At 38.1% G+C, this 27,121-nt stretch overlaps 3 protein-coding genes across 3 annotated transcripts; 2 read left to right on the top strand and 1 right to left on the bottom strand.

Moving 5' to 3' along the window:
• The first annotated feature begins 3,209 nt into the window (after nucleotides 1-3,209).
• Nucleotides 3,210-5,819, top strand: LOC113312453 (2-succinylbenzoate--CoA ligase, chloroplastic/peroxisomal). Its single transcript, XM_026561208.1, has 8 exons — nucleotides 3,210-3,510; nucleotides 3,636-3,708; nucleotides 3,818-3,989; nucleotides 4,069-4,268; nucleotides 4,346-4,539; nucleotides 4,623-5,130; nucleotides 5,229-5,443; nucleotides 5,571-5,819. The coding sequence occupies exons 1-8, from the start codon at nucleotides 3,290-3,292 to the stop codon at nucleotides 5,701-5,703; spliced, it is 1,716 nt and encodes a 571-aa protein (XP_026416993.1). The 5' UTR covers nucleotides 3,210-3,289; the 3' UTR covers nucleotides 5,704-5,819.
• Nucleotides 5,731-10,286, bottom strand: LOC113312446 (nitrate regulatory gene2 protein-like). Its single transcript, XM_026561200.1, has 5 exons — nucleotides 9,104-10,286; nucleotides 8,074-8,258; nucleotides 7,504-7,727; nucleotides 6,725-7,055; nucleotides 5,731-6,523 (listed from the first exon to the last, which is right to left on the bottom strand). The coding sequence occupies exons 1-5, from the start codon at nucleotides 10,014-10,016 to the stop codon at nucleotides 6,080-6,082; spliced, it is 2,097 nt and encodes a 698-aa protein (XP_026416985.1). The 5' UTR covers nucleotides 10,017-10,286; the 3' UTR covers nucleotides 5,731-6,079.
• A 5,313-nt stretch (nucleotides 10,287-15,599) lies between these two features.
• Nucleotides 15,600-18,701, top strand: LOC113358255. The gene is made up of 4 exons (XM_026601792.1): nucleotides 15,600-16,242; nucleotides 16,622-17,785; nucleotides 17,880-18,001; nucleotides 18,198-18,701. Exons 1-4 carry the CDS (start codon nucleotides 15,600-15,602, stop codon nucleotides 18,699-18,701), a joined length of 2,433 nt encoding a protein of 810 aa, XP_026457577.1.
• The last annotated feature ends 8,420 nt before the right edge of the window (nucleotides 18,702-27,121 follow it).

Below are 27,121 nucleotides of genomic sequence, written 5' to 3'. Positions count from 1 at the left end.
TTTGCGACATAGAGATATAAGGGTTCTCCTGGGATTGGCGGGCGCATCACATCTTGGTGCGTCAAACACGCTTTGATTCTATCAAGTGTTGTTTGCTGCTCCTCTCCCCATATCCATCTGGATTCTTTCTTAAGCAACGGAAGGAGATTTGCCATACTGGTACCCAGAACTGGTATGAACAGCCTCACATAAGAAACTTTGCCTACCGACGCTTGAAGTTCTTCTTTATTCTTTGGGGTCGTCATCATCAGAATCGCTTTTTCCTTATCCTCATCTACTTCTATCCCGGCTTTAGTGACTTTAAAACCTAATATTTTTCTAGAGGTTACCCCGAATGTGCATTTGGACGGATTCATCTTGAGACCACAGCTCGGACATCGAGATAAAACTCGCTTAAGATTTGGTACAAATTCCTCTCTTTTCTTCGCTTTCACAATGATGTCGTCCACATACACCTCCATTTCTTTATGATTGAGGTCATGAAAAATAAGGGTCATGGCTCGTTGGTATGTGGCACCGGCGTTTTTCAAACCAAAGGGCATGACTATATAATAGAAATTTCCGACTGGTGTTGAGAACGCCGTCTTGGGAGCGTCAGACTCTTTCATTTTGATTTGGTTGTAACCGATGTATCCATCCATGAAGGCATACAGTTCGTGGTCATCTGTGGAGTCCACAACTAGATCGATGAGCGGAGGGGGAAATCATCTTTGGGACATGCTTTGTTGAGATCTCGAAAATTGACACAGCACCGTATTTTACCATTCTTCTTTTCCACTGGGACAATATTAGCTAGACACGTTGGATGGTGTATCGGCTTGATGTACCCTGCCTCTAATAATTTCGAGACTTCCTCCTTGATTTGCTTTTCAATCTTGTGGGAAAAACGTCTTCGGGGTTGCTTAACTGGTTTAAATGATGGTGAGATTTTTAGTTCATGTGAAACCAGAGCCGGGTTTAGTCCTGGCATATCCTCATATGTCCAGGCGAATACGTTTTGGAATTCTATCAGCACAGTCTCCAATTCTTCCCGTTTTTCCGTTGTTAGATTGCTGCCGATTTGATTTACCTTCGGATTTTCTGGGGTTCCCAAATTTAGTGGTATTGTCGGCTCCAAACCTCCATTGTTTGTAAAAGTCGGGTGCTCCCACTCGTGTTCAGGCTCATTCACGGTTAAGTTTCCCATCTCCTGTATGATTTGATCTTCCTCCGCCATCATGCTTTCTTCAACGACATATTGATATTTTGTCCTCCCATCAGGTTGAGTATAACGTCGGAACTGTCCCTTACGTGTATTCGTTCCTCCGCTATGCTCTTTTCTTCCCCGGAGATCATCTTCTACAACCGCTATCCCTGACTCGTCATAATAGGAAACCTCAGGGAAAAGTTTTTTCTCTTCACTCGTGAATGGGTTCTTCGTGGCTGCTACACACCATTCCTTCCCCCGCACAGGAATTTGAGGCATTGATGGTCTGTGGAAGATACCACTCCATGTTTTCGTAACCACGGCTGTCCTAAAATGATATGACACGTTAAGCTTGCTTCGGTTACGTGAAAAAGTTCAATAGCTTTGATGGGTCCAACTGTAATCTCTATTTGTATTGTCCCGATTGTCTTTTGTTTCTCCCCACTGAAATCACGCACTTTAGTATTGAATCTCTTGACAGTGATCGGTGGGATGCGTAGCCGAAAAATGGTTTCTTGAGAAATTAAGTTTAAAGAGGCGCCAGTGTCCACAAATACCCGGTTGAGGGTGTTTTTCCCCACCCCGACTGTGATGAACAAAGGACGCAGATGTCCCGCTTCAACCATTTGATCTTCTTCTGGAAAGGTAATCTGTTTTGGGAAATGTTTTTCTATATATTCGCGAGGGTCTTCTCCGGTGAAGATGTTTAAAATGTGTAGGCAAGCTAACTCCTGTTGATATTCAGTAAATTTTATTTCTTGAAAGAACTTAGAAATCGTTTCCCTAAACTCTTCACGTACAGCCCTGTCTTCCGGGTCTTCTCTGGTGACTCTGTCCTCTGGGTCTTCTTCCCTTTGAATCATAAGGGGACATTCCACCCCGGATCCTTTCTCGACACTCATGAGACTTCGGTTTTCTTCTTTTCGTTGGTGTTCCGCCAGTGCTATCTGATGGGTTCTCACTAAATGGTTGATGAGTAGGTTTGTTTTTATTTTGGAACCAGGGGATTGTGTTTTCCCCGGGTTCATGTTCGCAATGTATTAGTGTCGAGGACTAGTCCACAGTGAAGTCGCCAAATGTAAACACCCAAATATTATTATAGGGTAGTGGAGACTAATCCCAACACACAATACAATTATCTCGGGAACGTTAGCTTTCTTTGGAAGGATTCTCTCCTTTGGCAATGCTTTACATCTAGATACCGTACACGTGTATTTCAATACTTTTATTAGTAAGTTTCTATTATTAGCCGTACACATGTACTATTACAGTTAAATTTTATTTAGGCACCCACTACTTTGTCATCTTCGGGGCAATCCAATCATACCGCGTCGCGTTGCACGGTGACCCCAACATTTCTGATGGCGGCTTCGGCTTACGTCCACGGCTCCCGCTACTGTCTCCCGCTACACGTGGCAATTGAGGATAATAAATCAACTCATTATGATGTCACATAATATTACATGATGGATTATATTATACCAGATGTTTATCTCGGACATGCATTGCTTTAAAAAAAATACAAAAATAAAAAAAATCTCGGACATGCATGTTAATTGCAGATGAATTCTTAGCATGAAAATTGCACACAAAATCCAGAAGTGTATGATCCATGCCTAGAATTTTAAATCACAAATACATCACATTTGAGATATTCTTACTCGGCAGTTGAAGTGCGTGTAACTTGGAAGTTTAACTCACTTGAAATGCTTATTTAATACAGTACTTAGGAATTTAGAATTTCACCTCTGCATCATCATTAGTATAGGATGGGTACGAAACTTCCGAAGAGTTTCCTAAATCTTGATCTGTGACCGGGTAATTCAAATGTGTGACTTTTTGTTGGTCAGAAGACTAATATCTAATTATTCAAAAATGATTTAACTAATTAATTAATTAATTAAATCCCATTTTCCTTAGGAACTGCCAAAATGTTTTTCTGTGGGTCCCACAAATAATCTGTCAAGATAGAAAACTCTGATTGGCTCTCAATAGCCTCATCATCATCCTATAAAATCTTCTCCGTCTCGTCTAAACCTCCGGCATTGAAACACCAAAAGGACTATCAGAAGAAATTTGAATTCAATCTTTTTCTCTTCAAATATGACTGACGATGTTAATTCAAGCAACCAACAATACTCAGGCCACATTTGCCAGTGCCTGAGTAGAATATCAACGACACGGAATGACCGTGTTTTCACAATCTTCGGAGACCGGCGGAAAACTGGTTTTGAATTCGTAGAGAGCGTCTGTAAGCTTGCGAATGGATTAGCTAAACTTGGCATTCAAAAGGGAGATGTAATTGCCATTGCTGCACTTAACAGGTTAATTATCATTACCTTAACTTAGTTCTTCGTTCATCAACTCTCATTTCGTGTTTCCTCGAATTCAAATTCTTGTTGAGAATTGAACTTGAAAATGATTTTCGTTTCAAATATTTTTGTTGCAGTGATTTGTATTTGGAATGGTTACTGGCAATTTCATTTGTAGGTGGAGTTTCAGCTCCTCTGAACTACCGTTGGGTATGCAACATAAAACCGAAAATTCCTACATTTGCACACCCAGAATCAAAATCAATTGCTTGGCAACTCTAAATCTAATTTGTGGGTCCCATGAACGGTTTTCTTGCAGAATTTTGAAGAAGCAAAATCAGCAATGGAGGTAGTTAATCCGGTTATGTTAGTTGTTGATGAGAGTTGCCATACATGGTACACTCAGCTGCAACATAATGGAGCCGATTCCATCAAATGGCATGTTTCCATCGGAGACCTGCCGCCGTCTTCAAGTTTCGGCAGTGGGCACGGTGAGTTGAACTTACTACACTGATTTTTTCCATATGGGAAAAAAAAATTCACTTGGGCTTGTATATTTTCTTTTTGCAGTATTAAGCAGTGAACATCTTAAAAAGCCTCTGGAGAAGTCCCAATCAATGTTTGATTATTGCTGGGCACCGGATGGAATTGCTCTCATTTGTTTCACTTCAGGTACTACTGGAAAACCAAAGGGAGTTGCCATAAGCCACACATCTCTAATTGTACAATCTCTTGCAAAAATCGCCATAGTCGGGTACGCTGAAGATGATGTAAGTAAAACCAATTGATCCAAGTTTTTAACACCTCTGAGCATCATAATGAAACCCCATTTTTGTGTTCTGCTCAGGTTTATCTTCATACAGCTCCGTTGTGTCACATTGGTGGGATATCATCAGGACTGACAATGTTAATGGTTGGAGCTTGTCATGTACTTATACCTAAATTTGAGACCTTAACAGCACTCAAAGAAATTGAACAACACCGTGTTTCAACTTTTATTGCAGTCCCTACTATGATGGTTGATCTCATTTCTACTATCAGGTAGTCTCAAAAAATCCGTTTCGCTAAAACTAGCCATCATTTTTCTTCAAATTCTGAGGTGTTTCTCATTTGTTACCATGTAGGAAGAGGAGTGAAGAAGATGGAGTAAGATGGAGAGGAGGAGGATCAATGAAGAAGATACTAAATGGTGGTGGGGGTCTCTCTACTGAACTTGTCAAGGATATTACTACCAACATTTTCCCTACCGCTAAGCTTCTTTCAGCTTATGGGATGACTGAGACATGTTCTTCATTAACTTTCATGACTCTTTATGACCCTGCAAATGGAAGTCCTGGGATTCAGTTACGCCGAGTCGAATCAACACCTCGAGAGGGATTTCTTGTTGGTAAACCAGCTCCACATGTCGAACTACGGATAATGAGGGAAGGGTCGTCTTCTCCTGTTGGCAGGATTTTAACAAGAGGACCACATGTAATGGTTAAGTACTGGGGACATCAAACTGTGAAGCAAGACCAAGGTTGGATTGATACTGGTGATATAGGCTGGATGGATTCTTATGGAGATTTATGGCTCGTCGGACGACTAAAAGATCGAATAAAAACCGGAGGAGAAAATGTATTCCCTGAAGAGGTAACAGAACTAATACTGGAACTTGAGCTCAATCTTCACTAACTGCAGTATTTCAGAAAGAAATTCATTCAGTGTTTCCTTTGGTGTTGATGATTTAGGTGGAGACCGTCTTATTAAAACACCCTGGGATTTCTAGCATTCTTGTAGTGGGAATTCCAGACCCTCGGCTGTCAGAAATGGTGATAGCCTGTGTTCAAGTAAGAGAAAATTGGCGGTGGGCAGACCATAATTCTGATTTTTTGCAAGAAAAGGAGATGCCAGTAATATCAACTGTTATCCTCCAAAAATACTGCAAGGAAATGAAGTTGAGCAGGTAATTTTAATTCCTTACCTGAAGCAGATATTATAATATCATACACCAATCAATCATCCATGACATACAATCAAGCAGTCACAAAAGAAAGAAGAAAAATTGATTGGGATTTCCTATTTGTTTGCAGGTTTAAAATACCAAAGGTTTTTCTATTGTGGAGAAAGCCATTTCCTCTGACATCAACTGGGAAACTGAGAAGACAGGAAGTTAGACAAGAGGCCATTTCAAAATTACAGCTAATGCTGCCTAGCTATCTCTGACTGTACTGAGAGAAGTAAATAAATGAGTTACTGAAATAAGACGGCAATCAGAACAATGTACATAACTCGGAATGACAAGAATACAGATTATGTATATTGAATGAGCTCTTGCGTGATTTTGTGTGCAGAAGCTATTGAGTGAATAGTATATATCGTAGTTGAATTCTCTTTTTGCAAGTAGTATTCGTATTTCCTAATCAGATACACGAGCTGATATTGATCATGAGCTTTAGTTTCTATTGGCAAAATCCTCTGAGGCATAATTTTGTTTGTACTCTAAAAACAGTAGTTGGAACTTGGAACAAACGCTGTAGAACTATAGGATACAAATTTACCATTTAAACATCTCTGACCACAGCTCTTGGCTTTCCAACCTCTATCTTACGAGATTCACATCATGAGGAGTAGTAACAACTGATTGCGTTGGCTTGTGAATGGCTTCGAATGTTTGTATACACACACTGGCGAATCCTGTTAAAGCTTGAAACACATTCGGAAGACTAGTTTGTAGGTTGTTAAGTGTCATTGCCCGGCTTACCTGGACTGAGTGCAGATATTTAGCCTTCTCATCATCCACTTTCTTCCTAAAAGCTTCAATTCTCGCGCGCTTGACTACCAATGGGTGGCCAGGACTCAAGCTGGGATCTGCATCTGTGGAGTTGCTTTTAGATTTTTTCTCCATTTCGTATAACGTGTTTAATTCCTTTTCCAGCCTTTTCTCGAGTTGGTCGGATTTCTTTTGTAGATTGCGTTCTTCGTTCTGTTGCAAGACTATGGAGTGGATGACTGATACTAAGCTCTTAATGGCCTCAGCAGCTACCTGTAAATATAATGAACACAGATAATGAATACTTGCATCCAAAAAACAAAAAAGACACAAACATAGATGTACTCCTGCAGCTAGGAACGAGCACAGTGAGATGCACTTGTTTTCCTTGAACGCGATTTCCACAATACAAAGAACAGCCATTCAAAAACTGATAAAAAGAAGAAATCTGCATCAAATATAATTGCAAATTACCTTTTCAGGTAACCTGTCAAAAGCAAGTTGCCACTCTTCACAAAGAATATGGATGTTAGATGTCAAACCAATCTGTGGTTGATCCTCGGCAAGGCTTTCCGCGAGTTGGACCCACCGGTTGAGCACTCTTATATACTCACGCTGAGATTTGACAAGATTACAGAAGCTATTGTACCATATATTTACTTCTCTTTCAAGTTGGGTTGTGGACAGGCAATGGAAGGCAGTGGTTGGCTCTGTGCTCGGATATTCACTGAGACGGTTAACCTGCTGTGAGATGTTGTTTTGAACCTGATGACATTCATACATTGTTCGCCACATGCGCATCAATCTGTAAAACACAAGCTAACCTCAATATGGAATACTCCCTACACATGTTAAAGATATAGGGCATATGTCATTCACATACATGTATGTTACATGCAGTCCCAATTCTACATCACAAATTTTGGAATTCCTTGACTATATACTCAAAAAAGTTGGCTATGGGGAGGCCATTTTTAAGGATCATACAGTTATCTTCCTCACAGTCTATACTACAACAGCAAAAGTGCAACCAGGATGAAGTATCATCTCAAACTGAAGGTTACATGGCATTCAAGGAAATTAAATTCTTGCATTTCTTGTATGTGCAATAATAAAAAGTATTCGTACCTAGGAGCGATGTCAATATGTTAAACTACGCTTACAAGGTAGTGGACCTAATGCTACCCATAAATCACAACGTCACAACAAACAAAGATAAAAGCAAATATGTATTAAGATCATTGTCTTATTACCTAGAAGATAGTTCGAGCAGCTGAGGGTGCAGCTCTTCATCCCTGAGCTTCAAAAGAGTCAGGCAAGTTTTACCAATTGAGTGTTGCAGATAGCTCAAGTTAGACTCTAGACTCTCAATATTTGCTCGAGCTTCCTCAGTCCTAAGCAAATCATAATCACCAGTTTCTTGTCTTTGTAGCAACGAGGTTTTTCTTTCATACTCCAATTTGGTGATCTCTTCCTCCTGCAGCACCACATACATGAGAACTTAGGAACAAAATGGAAGTTTCAAAGACAAACTATAACCTATGAAGGGCCTCATATGCCTTGGTGCATCTGTGTTAATGCAGACAGATACAACTTGCAGTGAGGCCCGAGCTGCATTACCAGTTTTAGATATGTACTGGCTGAAATTACTCTGTAAAAGGAGTTCCAGTGCCGTGAATATTTGCAACTAGACTAGTTGTACCAAACACAGGTATAGTAGTCAAAGATGGTCATCATATATAAACTGATAAAAATATAGTCATACTATATAAGATTCGCCTACACAGGTGGGAGTTTCGAGCAGAAAAGGTGAACATGGTTACCTTAATTTCTTTATAGAGCTTCTCCTCCTCGGCATTGATCTTTTCAAGTGTGATGCAGTGGGCACCAGGTTTGCACGGCTTGTTGGGGTCATGTGATTCAATAGCATCTCTGCTTGACTGAAGCGATTTTGAAGACCAACTCCAAGATAATGCACTAAAGACCTTTGCTGACTTGAAGCTTTTCCCTATAGAAGAAATAGCACTTAGAATGGAATTCCTTGTTTCATATCAACTAAGCACAGGAACAATAAACCAAAATCAAGACCCGCTAAAAATTACTCATTCCAATACTGCATATCGATTAACACATATGCCAATTGAGAGTCCTATATACAAGGTCTTTAGAGGGTCAGAACCCAGATGCCACATCCTGTTGGTCAGATGAAAAGAAATTGACCACAATGTAGCTACCTTCAAAGGCCGCTCTGCTTACCAAAGTATCAAAGTGGAAATCATGGATCTTGCAAGCAACACTGTGGGCATAAGCATACATACACAAACTAAGAAGCTCATGAATTTAAATCCCAAGTTATTGCATCATTTTATAAAACGATAAGCATTAAACTCAAAGCTCCACACTCATAAGACAGCAATACAAATCATGTGGTTTATCTTATGATCCTCAACCTCCCCAATGACGATGCTGAGTTCTTAAACCAGTCCATAGTAACGTTTTCAACGAAAACAAACTGCTCTACGACAAGCACAATATCATGAATTAAAAGATTCAGATCAAAACGTAAAGTCGACCCAAACAAGGCAGATACAATCTACAACTTCCTGAAATGACTGAGGTTGCAAATTTGCAATGAGGCTTTCGCTCTTCAGCTAACAAAATATTTTCAGCAATATCAATATACATTCACTCATGCAAGTTTAACATAAGCTCCAACACCAAAAATTCTGATCAGAACATAAAACCAATCCAAACTCAATGTGAAACAAAGATTACCCCAAATTGAAATCAACTGCATAACTTAAAAGAGAATTTATAAATCAATTGTAATAGAGTTAGGAGATAGGAAATTACTCTGGCTTGCTTCGAAATCCTGATGAATAGAATCACCCCTATTAACTTCCAAAAGAACGGCTACACCTCTCCCTGATTCATAAGCTCTCAGAAAATAATCATCAATCTCTTTAACAATCCCTAACAATGAATTAAAATTTCTCCTCCTAGTACTCTCCCCTACCAACATTGCCATATTATCCGATCCAGCATCTTGTTTCGTATTCCAGCTTGCTGTAGATGAATTATCATCATTCAGCTCCACCAACAATGTCTTTTCCCTAAGTGAATTCAACACATCATTAACCACTACTTCATGCTCCTCTTCCTCTTCTTCATCTTCCACCTCCTCCTCCTCATCTCCATCTTCGAATTCCGTTTTAGTTTCTTCCCAATCTTCCTCCTCAACTTTCTGCTCATTCTTCGAAATCTGAACAACAACAAAAGGATCCCAAAATTCCCAATTAGAACCCGACATCGGCGGTGGTGGAGGCGGTAGTATCTCCACATTCCGCTTCTTCTTCATCCCCTTATCATCAGTCGAAATCTCACTCTCATCATCAGATTCTTCAACCTCATCCTCATCCTCCTCTCCTCCTCTTCTATCGGGACTAAACGGAGGAGGAGGTGGCGGTGGTGGTGGAAGTGAACCTAACAACGACTTCCGCTGCTGCAGCCGCTGTGGCGGCGGTGGTAGTTGTAATGGTTGTTGTTCTTGACGAAAAGAATTAGAAACAACATCTAACTCACAAGATTCAGCTTCGGCGAATTGACGAAGAGTAATACCTGTGTTTTTCAGTGACTGTAAATAAGACATTTGAGATGAAGCGAAATCAGCTCTGAGTATTAGTAATTGTTTCATTAGTTTTCTTCTTTCTTTACATCTTTGTAGTCTTTCTTCATCTTCTATCTTCTTCGATGCTACACATCCCATTTTTCACAGACACGGATGAAAGAAATCACCAAAAATTTCTTACTTAAAACATGATTAGAAATGGAGATTTCTTGTTTGATTTTCTGATGATTCTGACAAATGAAGAAGTATTTACTGTTGGTTTCTTCTTCTGAAGAAGAAGGGAGAAATTGGAAACTGTATTTTTGGTTTGTGCCCTAGAAAATTAAAAAAAGAGAGTATAGAAAATAGAAAAAATGGAGAGAGTGAGCTCGAAAATCAAGAAAAGGAAGAAGAAGATAGAAGCGTATTTTAGCGGGACACCATTATTATTGGGAATAAAAAAGAAAAACTACTCAAATAACAACGCACGCAACAAGTGATGGTCCCTCCATCTTTCGTGTTTCGCGGATCTGCTTAGCCACTGGTACCGCATTTACGTGACGGTATTAGATTGGTTCCAAAACCAAAGAGGGACCCACAGTTTCAATTTAGTAAACAATAGACGGTTAGGAAAATGACACGTAGGCGACGGTATTAGATTAGCTGTATTACATCTTACTTAATATAAGCTCTGTAGAAAATTGTCTCATACCTGCTACTTGGCGCACCTTGTGCAGACGACATCCGCCGCGTTTCTCGCGTCTAGCTATATTTACACCGCCTACTTGGTGTCTTATAAGTGGCTGAAAATTGAAAGTGTGCCGTACTTGCAAGAACTTGGACACTCCAGACATTGCCACGTAGACGCTGTACTGGTGGTTTTACTCAGCATTGGGTGCACTACATCTTCCTTTGGTGTCTGAATTGAAAGCACTGTTTTGACTGACGGATGTCGTCTGCGTGAGCTCATATGGTGGTGCCCAAACTAGCGGGGTACGAGATAAGAAAAACTATTTAACTAGTTTGAGGTTTGTCTTTTATTTTGTGGACCTATTTGGTTCAACCATGGTGGTGGTGACCACGACTGCTGTGGATGGTGACCGGTGATTCGTACCGAGGTCCGGGACTGTGGCAGTCTTGATGATCACTGTTGTGGTGGCTCCTCGTCGTGCATGTGGGTTGTCATATCGTTGTAAGCGAGTAAAAGAACACTGCACAGGAGTTTGTTGCGGATAATAAGACCAGAAAGAACACTTCCTAGTCATGGGTTACATGGAAAAAGAGAAACATCATGCATATCCTAGTCATGTGAAACCATTAACAGCATTTCTGCAAGAAAAACATGGAAACAAACGAAAAAGAACACAGACAACCGAGCACAGCAGCACACCTAGATCTTTGGCACCATACAGTCCCACAACCGACCGCACGCCTCACAGTTTCCATTGTGTGCCATGCTAACACACTCCGAGCCAGTTATGTCCTCCTATAGACAAAACAATGCTCCCACACCGTCATCAAAACAATCAACAACTTGGGTGAAAATTATGTCGAATTCTTTGGTTTCCGTACCATAACAAACCAATCCGTCATCTTATGTGAGATAAATTTTCTAACTTTGAATGCAAATGTTGTTTACCTTAGAATCGATTAAAAAAAAAACAATCCAAATCAATAATGTATCCGTTGATCATAGAGTTTTCATGGCAGGTTCCATTTGCATCATTCATATGTCCATCGGTCCACTAGATACACATATATGCACAAAACAAAGTCGAAAAACAATTTTTCAAGTGATATCCAAATATCCTCTTAGTTACACCTTTTTATATCTACGTTATTTATTACTTAACACGGAACCTTTGCACCATGCTTTGCAAGAGCAGGTGCCAAAAAAACTCACTTCCTATTCTTAAATGCTCTTAAGCACGAAAATGCCATCGGCGTAGATGGGGTAAAATGTCAAATGTGGCTTGCGTTAAAACACTAGGTTAGGGTCAAGAAAAATTCTAAAACGAAAATATAGATAGTGGTGTATGGCCTATGGCCCATGAGTGTGGGGCCCAACTAGATTTCTAGGGTTCCCATTCCATGTATATATGTGTTAAACAAATACTATCCCACACGACTTTGCGGGATGGTTTCTCGCAAAAACGGTATTCATGTAACCCGGATAATGATCAATAATAAATTGTGCCTCTTTTTCTACCATTTTCCTATCTTCTACACTACAAAACGTTATCACACCAGCTCTAACTCCGCGGTAATGGATTTTTTTTTGAGTTGCTATCAAATCCGTGAAGGATTGTTTTGGACTGTATTTTTTTTCTATCAATCAAATACAGTATGCTGGAATCAATGGGAACGTTGAAATCGCTGGAATCAGATAAATTGTATGATTTAATCAGGAATTTGGAATTATGTTGATTGGTCTAATCGTTACTATGTTATATGCATATACTATGCTAATCACGAATTAGTTTTGATTGATTATTATTTAATCAGTAATCTCGTACTGATTTGTATGCATATACCATACTAATTAATTGACTATTATTATATTCTTTGTTCTTCGTACTGTGCACGTTTGTTAACTCGCTGGGCTTTGACATCTAGATTTAGGTTGGAAAATCTGGGGAAGAAATGCCGTCTGTTCGCGTTCCTTACGAAAGAAGAGAAGAGGAAGGGACGTCCTGTCCCATCTGAATTTAAGATGAAAATCCAGGGAAATCTCGATCTTATCTATGTTCTGAACTAGAAGACCGATCTTGTGGTATATTATTCCACCAGTTTGTATATGTCCATTGTCAGGCAATTTAACAAGGATATGCATCCTGCTAGCACTCCCATGATTAGTCGAGTTTCAAATGTACATAAATGACCAATTCGTCTAAAGGAAGATGACGAAGTTGTGTCGGAAGATGAACTTTCCTTATCTAAGTATAATAGACGCATTATTGTACTTAGCATAATATACCCGACCAAATGTTACATCCTCAGTGAACTTGTTATCTAGATATAGCTCAGCGCCAACGCAACGTCATTGGAATGGTATAGTGAATGTAATCATGTACTTAAAGGTAACCATTGACATAAATTTTTTTTATCCCTACAAAGACATTAAAAAGAATGCCAATGAAAGTGCAATCCAAAAGTTGTTGATTATGAAGGAACAATAATCTCTTCTCCAACGAAACTAATCATGGGGAGATATGGTATATTATTTTCTAAGTCATTACCAATATTCAGTTTCGAAAAATACATGACTGAAGAAACTGTCTGGAACAACTCTAAAAGTAATCAGGGGGAGATGCCGACATCAGGGGGAGGATCCAAGGATATGATGTCGGCATATTTTACTTCGAAATTGAAGATGTGTTGTACTCTTTTTCCCTTCGATCGAGAATTGCTTTTCCAAAGGGTTTTGTTACTCGACAAGGTTTTTAGCGAGACAAAACTAAACACATCAAGTATGTTGAACGTTAAAGACATAAAGATCGCGTTGATATTACTGAAAAATATCTGAATCAAAGAAATGAATGGCGATAGTATGTTAAGAAACGTAACTTCCAGAATCAACAACAGGTTCTTATAAACATGCAAGTCACCAAAGTAATGTGTGATAAAATCCCTTTGACTACAACATACTAATGAAAATTGTCTGATATCAGGGGGAGCATCTAATGGTGTGTTGAACTCTTTTCCTTCACCGAGGTTACTTTTCCCCGCAGGGTTTTATTGCTCGGCAAGGTGTTTAATGAGACAAAAACAAACACCAGGAATGTAATTTCCCAGCTAAGGCTATTGTCTCTCTCACGAGGATTTTCTTCCTTAGGAGTTGTGAAGAAACTAGTCAACTTCAATGGAGCAAAGTGATCATCTGCAACAAATCACCTTTACTTGCATCTGTCACGTTGTACTCTTTTCCCTTCGTCAAGGTTTTATCCCATTGGGTTTTCCTTGTCAAGGTTTAAATGAGGCAACATATTCAAGGTTAACTATGTTCTGCGTTTACGTAATATTGTACTCTTTTTCTTTAGTTCAGGTTTTGTCCCTTTGGGTTTCCCTGACAAAGTTTTAACGAGGCAATTAACTTAGACTCGTCGGTCTTTGAAGATCGTATTGCATGTGAAGAACTACATGTAAAGTACGAAATAACATGTGAAGTACTACATGTGAATAGTTGTATCAAGGTTTTTTCCCACTGGATTTTTCCTTGTCAAAGTTTAATGACTCAATTGATTTCAGCACAATAATCATAAAGGAGAGAACTTCATTTGAAGACCTACATCGAAGCATTTTATGTGAAGCACTGCATACGGAGTTCTATTGGACCGCACAAGGGAGAGTGTTGTAGGGCCTATGGCACATGGGTGTGTGGCCCATCAAGAAACCTAGGGTTCCCATTCCATGTATATATGTGTTATTGTATTCATGTAACCTGGATAATGATCAATAACAAATTGTGTCTCTTTCTCTACCATTTTCTTATCTTCTACACTACAAAAGATAGTGAATTATGAGTCCCTGACAAATATTATGATAGGAAAAGCCAAAAAAGTTGTGGAGTTTCTTAACTTGCTTCAACAACTCTTATGGAGCAAAGAGGAAAAAAAGTTCCTCACATATATTGAATATTTTTGATACTTTTCCCGATTCACTTGAAGTAACAAGTATATGTATTTTTATTATAAAGTTTCGCAGCGTACACTTTTTAAAAACCTCTTTTATAAGAAGATCTCTATTAGCTATAATACCATGTAGCTAGTTAAGTAAAGAAAGAAAAAACCCATCGTGAATTTCGATTAATGTCGTTGGTATCATCATCCAGCAACTTTATGTACCACTATATGTTGTATATAGTGACCAAGGTAGTTAATATCGGTTGTACAAGCCGATATTAACGGTTTTTATAGGATATAGGAAAAAATATATACGATACACCAAATATCGTCCATATGAAGGAGGAACGATAAAAACGTGTGTATCGTCCTATACAGGCCGATAAACCAATTTCACTTGTACACCTATAATATAAGGGAGGGTATTTGCGTATTTCGATTGCCAAGTCTTAAATACCCTAATCTCGTTGTGCTTTCTTCTCATCTCTTGCACAGTTGTGTTTCACTCTCTCGGCAGCCGTGAAAAGGGAGGAATACCTTACTAAATCGGTAAGATCTAGTTCAACTAATATTTTCGTCCTATTTTCTTGTCATTCATATTGATTCTGTGATATATGATCTATATTCAACTGGTAATTTTACTGTATTAGTTATCTTTCTGCGATTTTTGACCTAAATATTGGATTTAACCAATCTTTCCTAAATCTGTATCTTAAGTCATGTATCAGTCATAATTCTATGACCCCAATTAATATTAGTTATCTTTCATCTTGATTTTTGACTGCATATTGACCCAAATAGCATCTAGTTAGTTTAGGCAAAATCACATTTCTGAAAATATCTATCAATTCTATGTGGCCTATGCAAATGCTAATAGACTGCAGCATTGAATCAGAGAAGTTGAGAAAAATCGCAGTAGCTATTAAGTTCATGTTTTAACTTTTGCTAGATTTTGTATGCGCTCTTCTTCTAAGTTTCTTTCACTTATTGTTGAACTGAAATGACAATTGCAAACGTTGAGTTCCTTTCACTTATTGTTGTTAAGTTCAGGTTTGAGTTCCTTTCACTTCTTCTAAAGTTATTTTAATTGGAGTGTGTGGTTTTCAATTTCAGTCTAAATATGGCAAGTGATCCATTACCACTGGAGATTGCTTCTCAATCTCAGACTGCCATTGACGCTCAGACTGCCGCTCAAGATCCGAAGAAAGATATTGCTTGGGAATGGGATGAAAGCACTTCTAAAAGAAACACCCTTATTTGTAAGTTACATAAGAAAATAGTATCAGGGGGAATCACTAGGTTCAAGTTGCATATATTGAGTAAGAGAGGGGAAGTTACAGGATGTCCTAATGCAACTAGAGAAGTTATTGTCAAGATTAGAGATGTTGATATAGTAAAGAAGAAAGAAAAGGTTCGCAGGGGTCAGATTGATCTGATGTATGCAGCTACTGATTTTGATGGAGAATCTGGAGGCGACGAAGATATTGAGGTACATGGGGTTGAAGCTGATGTCATTGTTCCATCTAAAAGAAAATTTAAAGGCATAAGTAATGTAAGAGGTCCTATCAAAGAATTCATGAAAACTGATTTCTCAAAAGTGAAGCAAACAACACTCGAGAGACAAAGTGATACCAAAAAGAAGCTGAAGGATAAAGCCTGGGATAGTATATCCGCTTGGATGACTGAAAATGTTATACCTTTTAATACTGTAAGTTCCCCTAGTTTCCAAGGGATGATCAATTCTATTGGAGATTATGGAAAAGGTATGTCATATAATACCAATGTTATCTTTTTCAATTTTATTTTTGTATTTATGTTTTGTCTCAATGCCAATATTTGTATGAACTGTTAAATGTTAACATATTTGTTGGTATTCATATAACGAACTGTTGTATTTCATGGGAAGCATCTAATTGAAACTACAGAGTACTCAAACAATTAGTACTCAGAGTTACAAGTGTTTATTATTGTTGTATGTTTCTTCTTAATAAGATGTAGTACTACAAGTGAGGTGTTAGGAGCTTGAATGGTGCTTACATTGTGTTCATCACTGTTGTATGTTTCAATATACTTAACTGTATGTTTCTGCTATGTATATTGTCTTACACTGATGGCATATGTTTTCTATATCTTCGTTGTTAGCTCTGTCGGCGCCATCATACTATCATATCCGTTCAACTCTCTTCGATAGGCATCTTGAAGAAATGAAGAATTTTGTTGAGACGTTTAGACCACATTGGAAGAGATTTGTCTGTTCTATTATGTCTGATGGTTGGATAGATGGAAAGGGGCGTCATCTTATTAACTTCGTGGTAAATTTTCCAAAAGGATCGGTCTTCTTGAAGTCGGTGGATGCATCATCACGAACAAATGATCAATTTTACATAGCTGAACTTGTTAATGAGGTGATTGAAGATGTTGGGATTGGTAATATTGAACAATTTATTAGTGATAATGGTTCTAATTTTAAGGTTGTTGGGAAGGTTTTAATGATTGATCATCCAACCTTGTATTTGACTTCGTGTGTTGTCCACTGCGTCAACTTAATGCTGGAAGATCTTGGTAAGAAGATTACACCGATAACAAGAGCTTTCACTCTAGGTAAGAGAGTTGTTACATACATTTATGCTCATTTCCAAGTGTTAGATTTGATGAAAGAAATGACAGGGCAGAAAGAGTTGCATCAGTCTACAAAAAATAAATTTGCAACCCAATATTATACACTTAAAAGCCTTCTTGAGCATAAAAATGCATTGCAAATGATGTTTGTCCATGAGAAGTGGACGCAGTCTAGGGTAGCTAAAGAAGTTGTGGGGAAAATAATTGTTAAGATTGTTGCTAGTGGTGCATTTTGGGCACATTGTGATTTCTCATGTAAGGTGTTGAAACCTTTAGTAGATGTTGTAAGAATGGTGGATATCGAGCTGAAGCCAACCATGGGTGTTATATATGAAGCAATGAGATTGGCAAGGGAAAAGCTACAGATAACATTTAGAGAAGATAAAGGGACTTTGGACAAGATCATGGATATTATTAATGAAAGATGGGAGGACCAGTTAGATCACCCTCTCCATGCATCAGCTTGGTACTTGAACCCGTCTATATTTTACAAGATTCCGCAAGAAGAAATTGACAGTAGCTCAAAGTATTCGAAGATAAAGATAAGAATTTTTAATGCAATGGAAAAGCTCATAACTGACGACAACGATCATGACAAGGCTATAAATCTGTTGAGATTGTACGGTGATGCATATGGAGCGTTAGGAACGCGAGCTGCAGTCAGAAGCAGGGATACTACAGCACCTTGTAAGTTGTTTCTTGTTTAAAACATAGATAATAAAAAAGTGCAATTACTGTATTATAGTTCAGGGGTAACTATTTTGCTTGGTATGTATTACAGATGATTGGTGGACCACTTACGGCGGGATGGATGTTCCAGAACTCCAAAAATTTGCGATAAGGGTCTTGATCCAAACTTGTAGTGCTTCATCGTGTGAGCGAAATTGGAGCACATTCGGCAATGTAAGTACTTAATCCTTTATAATTGTTACATGTTCATATATTAGACTTGAATGTTGATAGACAAAGAGTGGTGGACTAGTAGTAACAAGATAAGTAGAGCAATATGTTTTCATGTCAATCAAACAAAAATAACAGTAGTATGCTCTATTTGTGACTTCTTCTTATGTGCATTGATGTTTCATTTCTCGCCCATCAGATGCATACAAAGAGGCGCAATCATTTCTTACAACAAAAGTTGAATGACTGTGTTTATATTCAATATAACAAGAAATTGCAGCGTAGATACGAAGAAATACAAAGACATAATTCTGGGGGGCCTGCAATCCCTATTTTTTTGGATGCACTTGACGAAGAAGATAACTGGTTGGACCCGGAGAACTTGAGTGATTTGCTTCATCAAGATGATGAGTTTACAGGTGCTCAAGCAAACCATGCTATGGTTATCAGTTCAGGACCAGTTACAAGAAGTAGCCGACGAGTTCCTAGGATCCACTCTCCAATTGATGTGTGGACGATGAATTTGATTATGATTTTAACTGTGAAGCTCGAGTACCTTCCAGCGAGGGATTATATGGTGTTGGACGTCCTTTGGCTGATCCTGCAAACGCCATTATGGATGATCTACTTTAGAAATCTAACTAATGGCAGTATGACACCCATGTTATTTACCTCTGATTCTGATTTCCAGAAATGTAACTAATGTCAGACTTGGTATATCACTAATGTTTTTTGTATTTTGATATGATTTCTTGAACTGTTAGTTCAAGAAAGTAACTCCACTAATTTTGGTAACTTCGGTATATGATTATGGTGGATGTAATTACTGTAAATGTGATGTTAATGGGGTAATAAACATTTCTGCCAATGCTTGGCTTTGTTGTTAACAGTATAAGGCTCTAATCACCTCTTATTTTGTAAGATTGAAATAAGTTTACAACAATTATTATTTTCTATTATGGTTATATTATCTTCCACTATAGTTATATCAATATATTTTTTTGTTTGATAAATAATAAATATTAAAAAAGATATATTAATGGTGTATCGCCCGTAAAAACAGATACTATTTTTAGTATAGGTGTATAGGACCCGACCTGTACGCGATATATGCTACCTTGATAGTGACATTTACAGCGAGTAGGGGCGCCATCCGCCCAAAATTCTAGTTAAATACTAAGAAAGAACGCCTTAGTAGTTGCTTTTTATGCCAAAAATTCTTACTTTTTAAAGGTGTTAAAGGATGTCCGAAAACTTCGAAATTCCATCAGAATTTACATATGAAGTATTAGATATTTCCGAAAATATAAAAGGATACAGATAACTTGTTTTTTTATCCGAAAATTTAACTAATCATATACATATTCAGAACCCGAATTATATTTATCATAATTTAATGCATAACAGATAAATAGTGTATACTTATAAAAGTGTATATCCATGTTTATATGTTTTGATTTACCTTTCATTTGTAAAATTTAATTATAATTCTACAAATAATCATTTTTATCCATTTTTTTTAATTATGTAATTATAATTTATTGCAAAGATATAAACAAGTTATTATTTTTTCTTATGCTTTTGGACTGTATACTATCTGGTATCCAAATAATAACCGAGTACGAATTCAAAGTGAAAAGAATCACATCTGAATATGGATATTGAACCTAATTCGGATGCAGATAATGCAATAGCAATATGTTTTGCGAGCTATATTGAAGAATTTTTAGAGAAAATTTTGGGATAATTTTTTTGGTCATTCTGTGGGATAACCGGGACAGGGTTTAAGTTGCGCCTGAGAGAGCAGGTAAGTTTATGAGTCCGTCCGACCGGGTGATAAAATTAAACGCTCCTTATCAGACGTGAATATTAAATATGCCTCACCGGTAGGCGTAGTTATAAGTTTCAATTATTTGGGGACGTACATATAGGTTAATCCCACTCACATGAGTTATTTAAATGTTTGTTTGAGTAAAACGCATCCACCTCCTCGGTGGTCGAACTTATAAGTAAAATCTGAAATATTTTATATAATCTCGCATCGGCTTGGCTATTTTGATTACCAGTGTTAAAAATAGGTGAAAAAAAAAACCTAAAAGCTAATAAATATAGCATAACTTTTTAGCATTTTAACTATCATCACGACTGTGAATGCTCTACTGAGCCAATAAAATTAAATAATTCAAACGGATTTCCATTATATAAGAATATATGTACAAATGTTTTTTTGATGATCAAACATATTAGCAAAAATACAATTATTTCAGAACATATATACATAGCAATTAGTAACTTATGAAATCTTCGAAATTCATCAACATGAACATCATTGTCAAAGTCAGAATCATCTTCAGGTGTTAGGACTAATGTGAATTTCTCATGATTTTGATCATAGCCCAAAACTAAAGAGACTTCGCTGAAATCTTTTTTTCCATATAATTGGATGTTTGATAAAAAGGAAGGACCAATTGCATCCCGATAAATCCTTACCCTAACCAAATTCTGTCAATAACACTTTTTTCTTCCAAATCCCCCGATATAATTTTCTTAAAGACTTCCATGTACAAAATATTCTCAGCAGCTGCCATTAAAATTTCTCGTGGAAGATGAATGTTGTCGGGCGTGATACAGATAGGGCATGCCGTTTTAGTTAAATGAAACTTCAAAAAGTTATCAGATTTTTACTCGTGCCATATTTTTCGATTCGGTTACTGTAACCAACATTGTTCCCCCCAACAGTATATTAACTATTTCACTCTAAATAGAGTCCTTGAAATTGAACGGTAACCTAGCAACAAGCTGGGCACCGACCCATTTTTGAATAGATAAGCCTAATCTATGAAAAAAATCACCTAACTTAGCCTAATCTTGAAATTGACCGGTAAACTACCTAATTACCCCTTTTTCAATAGCCGGGAACCAACCCCTTTCACTCTTGGATTTTGGTTTAATTTCTTTGTATATTTTTATATGGCATCCGTTATCACCTTCACTATCAAAACAAAGCGAGTCACGATCCGTAGTGTATTTTATCTTTAGTGTGATGTAACTAGTTTCATAATATCTCCCCCGTACAGTACTTGGCATGACTAACACAATATTTGTTTCGAAAAACCTTGTCACCCTTTTTCTACGTTTCTCTAAGATATGTGAATAAAGAAAGACAGTGGTGTCATTTCTAACTAAATCTATTGTAAATCCCTTGCAAGTTGAAAAAGCGGGGGTCTAACAACTACACCCAATATTTCGCTTAGCAATCTGTGTGGACTAACTCCAATATACTTTCAAGAGAATCAACTAGAAAATCAGACTCAATCTTAAGAAAAATATATCAAAGAGTTATATTTATATTTCTCAGTTCAATCTGCAACCAAACAAATAGGAATTTGCAAGCCCGGTTGAATATAAGAAATAACTTGGACGGTGTCAAAAACCAATATCCAAGTGTCAATCAATTTAATAAACAACCAAAAGTTGGATTCACAATTGATTGAACTTACGCATAACTTGTGATATTTTAATTATATAACCAAATATAATGCGGAAAAGAAATAACACAGACACTAGAAGTTTTATTAACGAGGAAACCACACATGCAGAAAAACCCCGGGACCTAGTCCATATTTGAACACCACACTGTATTAAGTCGCTACAGACACTAGCCTGCTCCAAGTTAACTTCAGACTGGAATATAGTTGATCCCTAACCAATCTCACACTGGTCAAGGTACAGTCGCGTTCCTTACGCCTCTAGAACCACGCCGGATTCTGCGTTGATTCCCTTAGCTGATCTCACCCACAACTAAGAATCGCTACGACCCAAAGTCAAAGACTTGATAAACCAATCTGTATCACACAGAAAAGTCTACTGAATAGATAAATATGTCTCCCACAGATACGCCTATGAGTTTTGTTCTGTCTTTGATAAATCAAGGTGAACATGAACCAATTGATATATCGGATGTATATTTCTGAAGAACAACCTAGAAATATCAATAACCTCACAATAATCTTAATCGTATGGTAACGAAACAAGATATTGTGGAATCACAAACGATGAGACGAAGATGTTTGTGATTACTTTTTATCTTGCCTATTGGAGATTAGATCTCGATCAAATCTTAGAGAAGATAGTACTCAATCACGATAGAAAACAGCAAGATCAGAACATGCAACTACAGAGAAAATAGTTGGGTCTGGCTTCACAAACCTAATGAAGTCTTCAAGTCGTTAACCTACAGGGTTTCGTAAAAAATCTAAGGTTAAAGGAGAATCGAATCAAGTCGAAACTAGTATCACACATGAGGTTCGGGGATTAGGTTACCCAGTTGCTAGAGTTCTCCTTTATATAGTCTTCAAATCAGGGTTTGCAATCAATGCTACCTTGGTAACAAAGCATTCAATATTCACTGTTAGATGAAAACCTGATTAGACTCAAGCTAATATCTTTCAACCGTTAGATCGAACTTAGCTTGTTACACACAAATGAAAGGTTACTTCATTTAGATATGAGTAACCATACCTAAAAGTGTACACCTTTGTTGGCTCAACAATAGTTAACCGACGTTATCCATAAAAACACTTTCATAGCAACCTCATTCATCTTAACCATAACTAGTTCAAATGACTCAAATGAAAGTAGTTCTAGAGTTGTTCAATTGTTTGTATTCTCATAGAAGTATACAAGACACAATTGAAGCAAAATCGATTTTGATTCACTCGAATAAAGTCATGAACATTATAGCCACGGTTTGTAAAAGATTGCATTCCTAATCATATAAATGTATTAGTTCATGAACAAACCGATTTTAAAACTTAACTTACTCAGTATGCATACGGTATGCATACCTAAGTACCGGGACTAAGTTTGGGTTCGCTAGTATGTGAACGGGTACGCATACCTTCCGAACTCAGTAGAAATTCCCAGACCTGAACCTCACGCCAGTACGCGTACCGGTATGCGTACAAGGTTCCCAGACTTTCACTAAACCAACCAGTACACATACGGGTTTGCATACTATGGTTCCCGGACTTGGACTGCATATATCCAAGTACGCATGTTATGCTTATATCCAATCATAGTTAAGTGTTTTAAACTCCATTTCAATCATTGAAACATTCTTAGAAAACGACAATAGCTTTCTCACACAAACTGTTAGCTTCAAAGCAATTTTCAAATGATTGAATGATCAATACGAAACATTCTGAGTCAACATCAAATGACTGTCTCACAAAAATCATGTAAGATGTTACAAGGAGATTTTTACATGATCATATTTTGACTTTCGTCAAGAATATAAGATGAAATTGGTTAAAGCGAAAGTTTACCAACACATGTTTCGAGAAATATGTAAGCGAGTTAAACTCAGCTCGAAATATCAAATGTGCATAATTGAAGTCTATATAGCTATACGTATTTTGTCTCAAATAGGAGATAGAGTAGATATACTTTTGAGTGATAGATGAGTTCAAGTCTCCACATACCTTTTGTTAATCAAGTTCCACAAGCTCTTCTTAGTAGTTTTTCGTCTTCAATCGATTAACCCCGTGAAGTCTAATGCTCAACTACACTTTCTATTCTAATCCGAGACTTAACTATAAGTAGACTAGAAATCAAGACTTATAGTTTTGGAAACTAAACTTGACAAACAAGCTTGAGATAGCAACGCTTGCGAGTTCGACCGAGCAGTACTCTAACAATCTCCCCCTTTGTCAATTTTAGTGACAAAACTATCAATACATATGGATTACAAAATAAATAAACTTCGTAGCTCTCAATCCAAATATTTGATTTCCTTGGTTCTTCAGCATTACTCGAAATCTTCGTCACTTCCATGTAATCCAGTGATTCTGAACGTGTTCAACTCAGCATCATAGTTGTTGAAGATCCGTAGCTATAACAATGAGAAAACACTTGCTCTCAATCATTGTTATACAATGTCATAGTATCATTACACAACATCAAAGTCCAATTGTATCACAACTTTGATAATAATAATAATATGATGATATGTATCACTCCCCCTTAGTCAATACTTCAACTCACATGAAAACCACTCCCCCTTACATAATGATCCGTAAACCATATGTATTTGTAGTGTGAACTACGCATTAATTCTCCCCCTTTTTTGTCAATATAAATTGACAAAGGTACGAAAACTAGTGGGATCCTAATGAAATTTCCATACAGATACTTCATGACCAAAAGAAAAAATATCAACTTTGTTTTGATTAAAATGTTTAACGGATTTAAATGTTTATCGGATTTTGACCTAAAGATGTGGGTTTGCATATATAACGATTTAAATATTTGTCAGATTTTAAATAATATCTTAGAGTCCATTACTAGAGGTCCGTCTGCTGATCTATCCAATGTTAATGTCTGATGAGTGCCAAATATTGTATATATTTATCCCTTTTTGTTGGCATTTTAACTCATCTTTTGTGCATTAATTCTACATTTTATCCCATATTCTGTATTTTCATTGTTTTCAAGAATAAATATTTTTATTAATTAATTTTGCATTTTTAGGTAATAAATAAAGTTCGGATGAGTCGCGGAGCAAAAAGAGCAGAAAAGCAGTGAAAAGCCGGGAGAAATCACGCAAGGAAGCCGCGAAGAATGGTGCGCACAACCTCATTTTCTACACACAAAAGCGCCTCCGTTCTCAGCCATCAGATCAGTTCTCAGAAGCATCCGACGGTCGCTCCTTCATAGAGCATCAAAATCTGAAGTCTCTGCCAAGCACCACAGCGCTGAAATTCCAAGCCTTCAGATTAGATGGTAGTTGAATCCAACGGTCGCTCCCTTGCTGTTCATCAACGTTTGATATCTCCACCTTACACTACAACACCTAACCCCATCTAGAGTCGTTAACTTCGTTGTATCAAAAAATCTGACGGTCGCTCCTCGCTTGCCTCCGCATCACCATCCGATCTACCTACCATCTTCGCATCTCGCAGCTCAGAGTCACAGAACATCAAGACTCGATGGATTCGCCTAACACCCTAGCGACCGAACCCTACCACCTAACCAAACACCCCCTTCTCCCATTCTATCGAACCCATCTCCACCATCACCCCCCCTCTGCAGAACCACCTCCTTCACCTGCCGCACCACCATCATCACCACCACTCCCTGACGCCACCAAACACCACCAACTTTCCACAACAACCACAACCCATCACTACTATCATCACCCCCCTCTTTATAGCCCCCTATTTGATTGATTTTTCTTCTCACCCTTTCTCTGAAACCCTAGAAAAAAAATCAATCGATTAGGCGAGTCTAGAGTAGCAATTGGCGCGTGGGAATGGAGCAGGAGAGTCAGAGGAAGGATGGGTCGACGTCAATTTGAAGATTAGGTGAGTTAATTTCACTGTTGGAATTTGGGGATTTTTTTTTATAAACCCTAATTGTATAATTTAGGGATTTGGGTATAAATATGTAGTGTGGGATTTGTGTTAAAGACATGCCTGGGTTATCCAGTGTGTCCAGAACCAAGTTCTGTTAAATGATCATTTGTTTGTGCTGTTAATGTTGTGTTCATGTGTAAATGTAACATCCTGTTGTGTTATGTGTGTGAATATCTTGTTCAAATTCTGTTTATGTTAACCACCATGATTGTTATGCTCTTATCCATGTTATGTTTGTGTTAATTAGTTTGTGTGTTTTGTTTCTACACATGATCATGTAAGTCCCCTGTTTAACTCACATGTTCTTATTCTGAGTCTTAATGCTTGACAACCATGAGGACTCTTAACTGCAACATGTTCTAATTCCCCACTAGGGTGAGAAAACAACTGAACCATGATGGTTAGCTATTAGGATGGTTTTTGCTGAACTTAAAATAGCTTAGGCTAGTTAGACTCCTAAAAGCCCAACTGATTTGTGATTAGTGGTGCTGTAAGAAGACCACTAATGCTAGGGGTCAGTGGTGGCTCTAGGGAATTAATCAGCTACATTAGTTAGTAAGCCACTGCCTAGTTAGTCTGTGATTGGTTGTGCCTTAAACAGACAGCCAATACTAGGGGTTAGCTAAGGCTGTAAGGTTGGTTAACTAGACATTTGACAAAAACTTAACCTAGGTGAACTGGCTAGGTAAAGGGAATTCTCATCCATCTCCTTGCACTTCCCATCCACAATTTCTTTTTCATGTTTTGATTAAATTTTTCTTGAATTTTCTTTGTTTCTTTGCCTCTTAACTTCATTGCCTTTGGCTCACTGCCACTGAATTTTCTTTGGTTCTTTAGTTCACTGTCTGTCACTAGCTCAGCTATCTAGGAAACTTCAATAGCCCTCTCCAAGTCCCTGTGGACAAACCCTTTCTTCCCATCACTAGCTACAACTGACCCTGTGCACTTGCAGGTCAGTTTGTAGGTTTCTTTCAAAACCACACCAAGTTTTTGGCGCCGCTGCCGGGGACTCGGTTAGCGGCGCTGTTGTTGTTTCTTTTTTGAATTTTGTTTTTTTCTTTGTTCTACCTTAGTTTGCTGTTCTCTGCATTTGTTTGCTGGTGCAGGTCTTGTTGCTGGCTATCCTTTGCTAGCTAGCTAGCTAACTGTTGCCTGTTGCTAGACCTTTCTTAATCTTACTGCCTTGGCTGCCAAGCTGCTGTGCTGCTGCAGCTTTCTTTCCAGCTACCTCAACTGAGCTGCTTATCCTGCTGCTTCTCCTTCTCTTGCTTTTGCCAAGCTGCTGTGCTGCTGCAGCTTTCTTTCCAAGCTACCTCAACTTCCCTGCTTCTCCTGCTGCTGTTGCTTTGTGCTGCTTGCCTGCAGCTCCTCTCTTGTGCTTCCCCTGCAACCTGCTAGCCTCCCCTAAGCTGCTGCTGCTGCTGCCTGCTGAAGCTGGTGCAAGACAGAGCCCAACTGGGCTGTAAGCTGCAGAAAGTGAAGAAAGTGAACCAAAGCCCAACTGGGCTGTAAGCTGCAGAAGGTGAAGAAAGTGAACCAAAGCCCAACTGGGTTGTAAGCTGCAGAAGGTGAACCAAAGCCCAACTGGGCCTCAGAAAAGCCAAAGCTTAGGATGATCCAAAGCCCAACTGGGCTTTTGCAACCTAACTGAACAGCTGGGCTGTGCTTCAAAGGTAAGCCTAAACCCATTAAGAGAACCCAACCTGTG

The sequence above is a fragment of the Papaver somniferum genome, chromosome 1, assembly GCF_003573695.1.
Source record: "Papaver somniferum cultivar HN1 chromosome 1, ASM357369v1, whole genome shotgun sequence".
NCBI lineage: Eukaryota > Viridiplantae > Streptophyta > Magnoliopsida > Ranunculales > Papaveraceae > Papaver > Papaver somniferum.
This window is presented reverse-complemented; position numbering and strand designations above follow the sequence as displayed.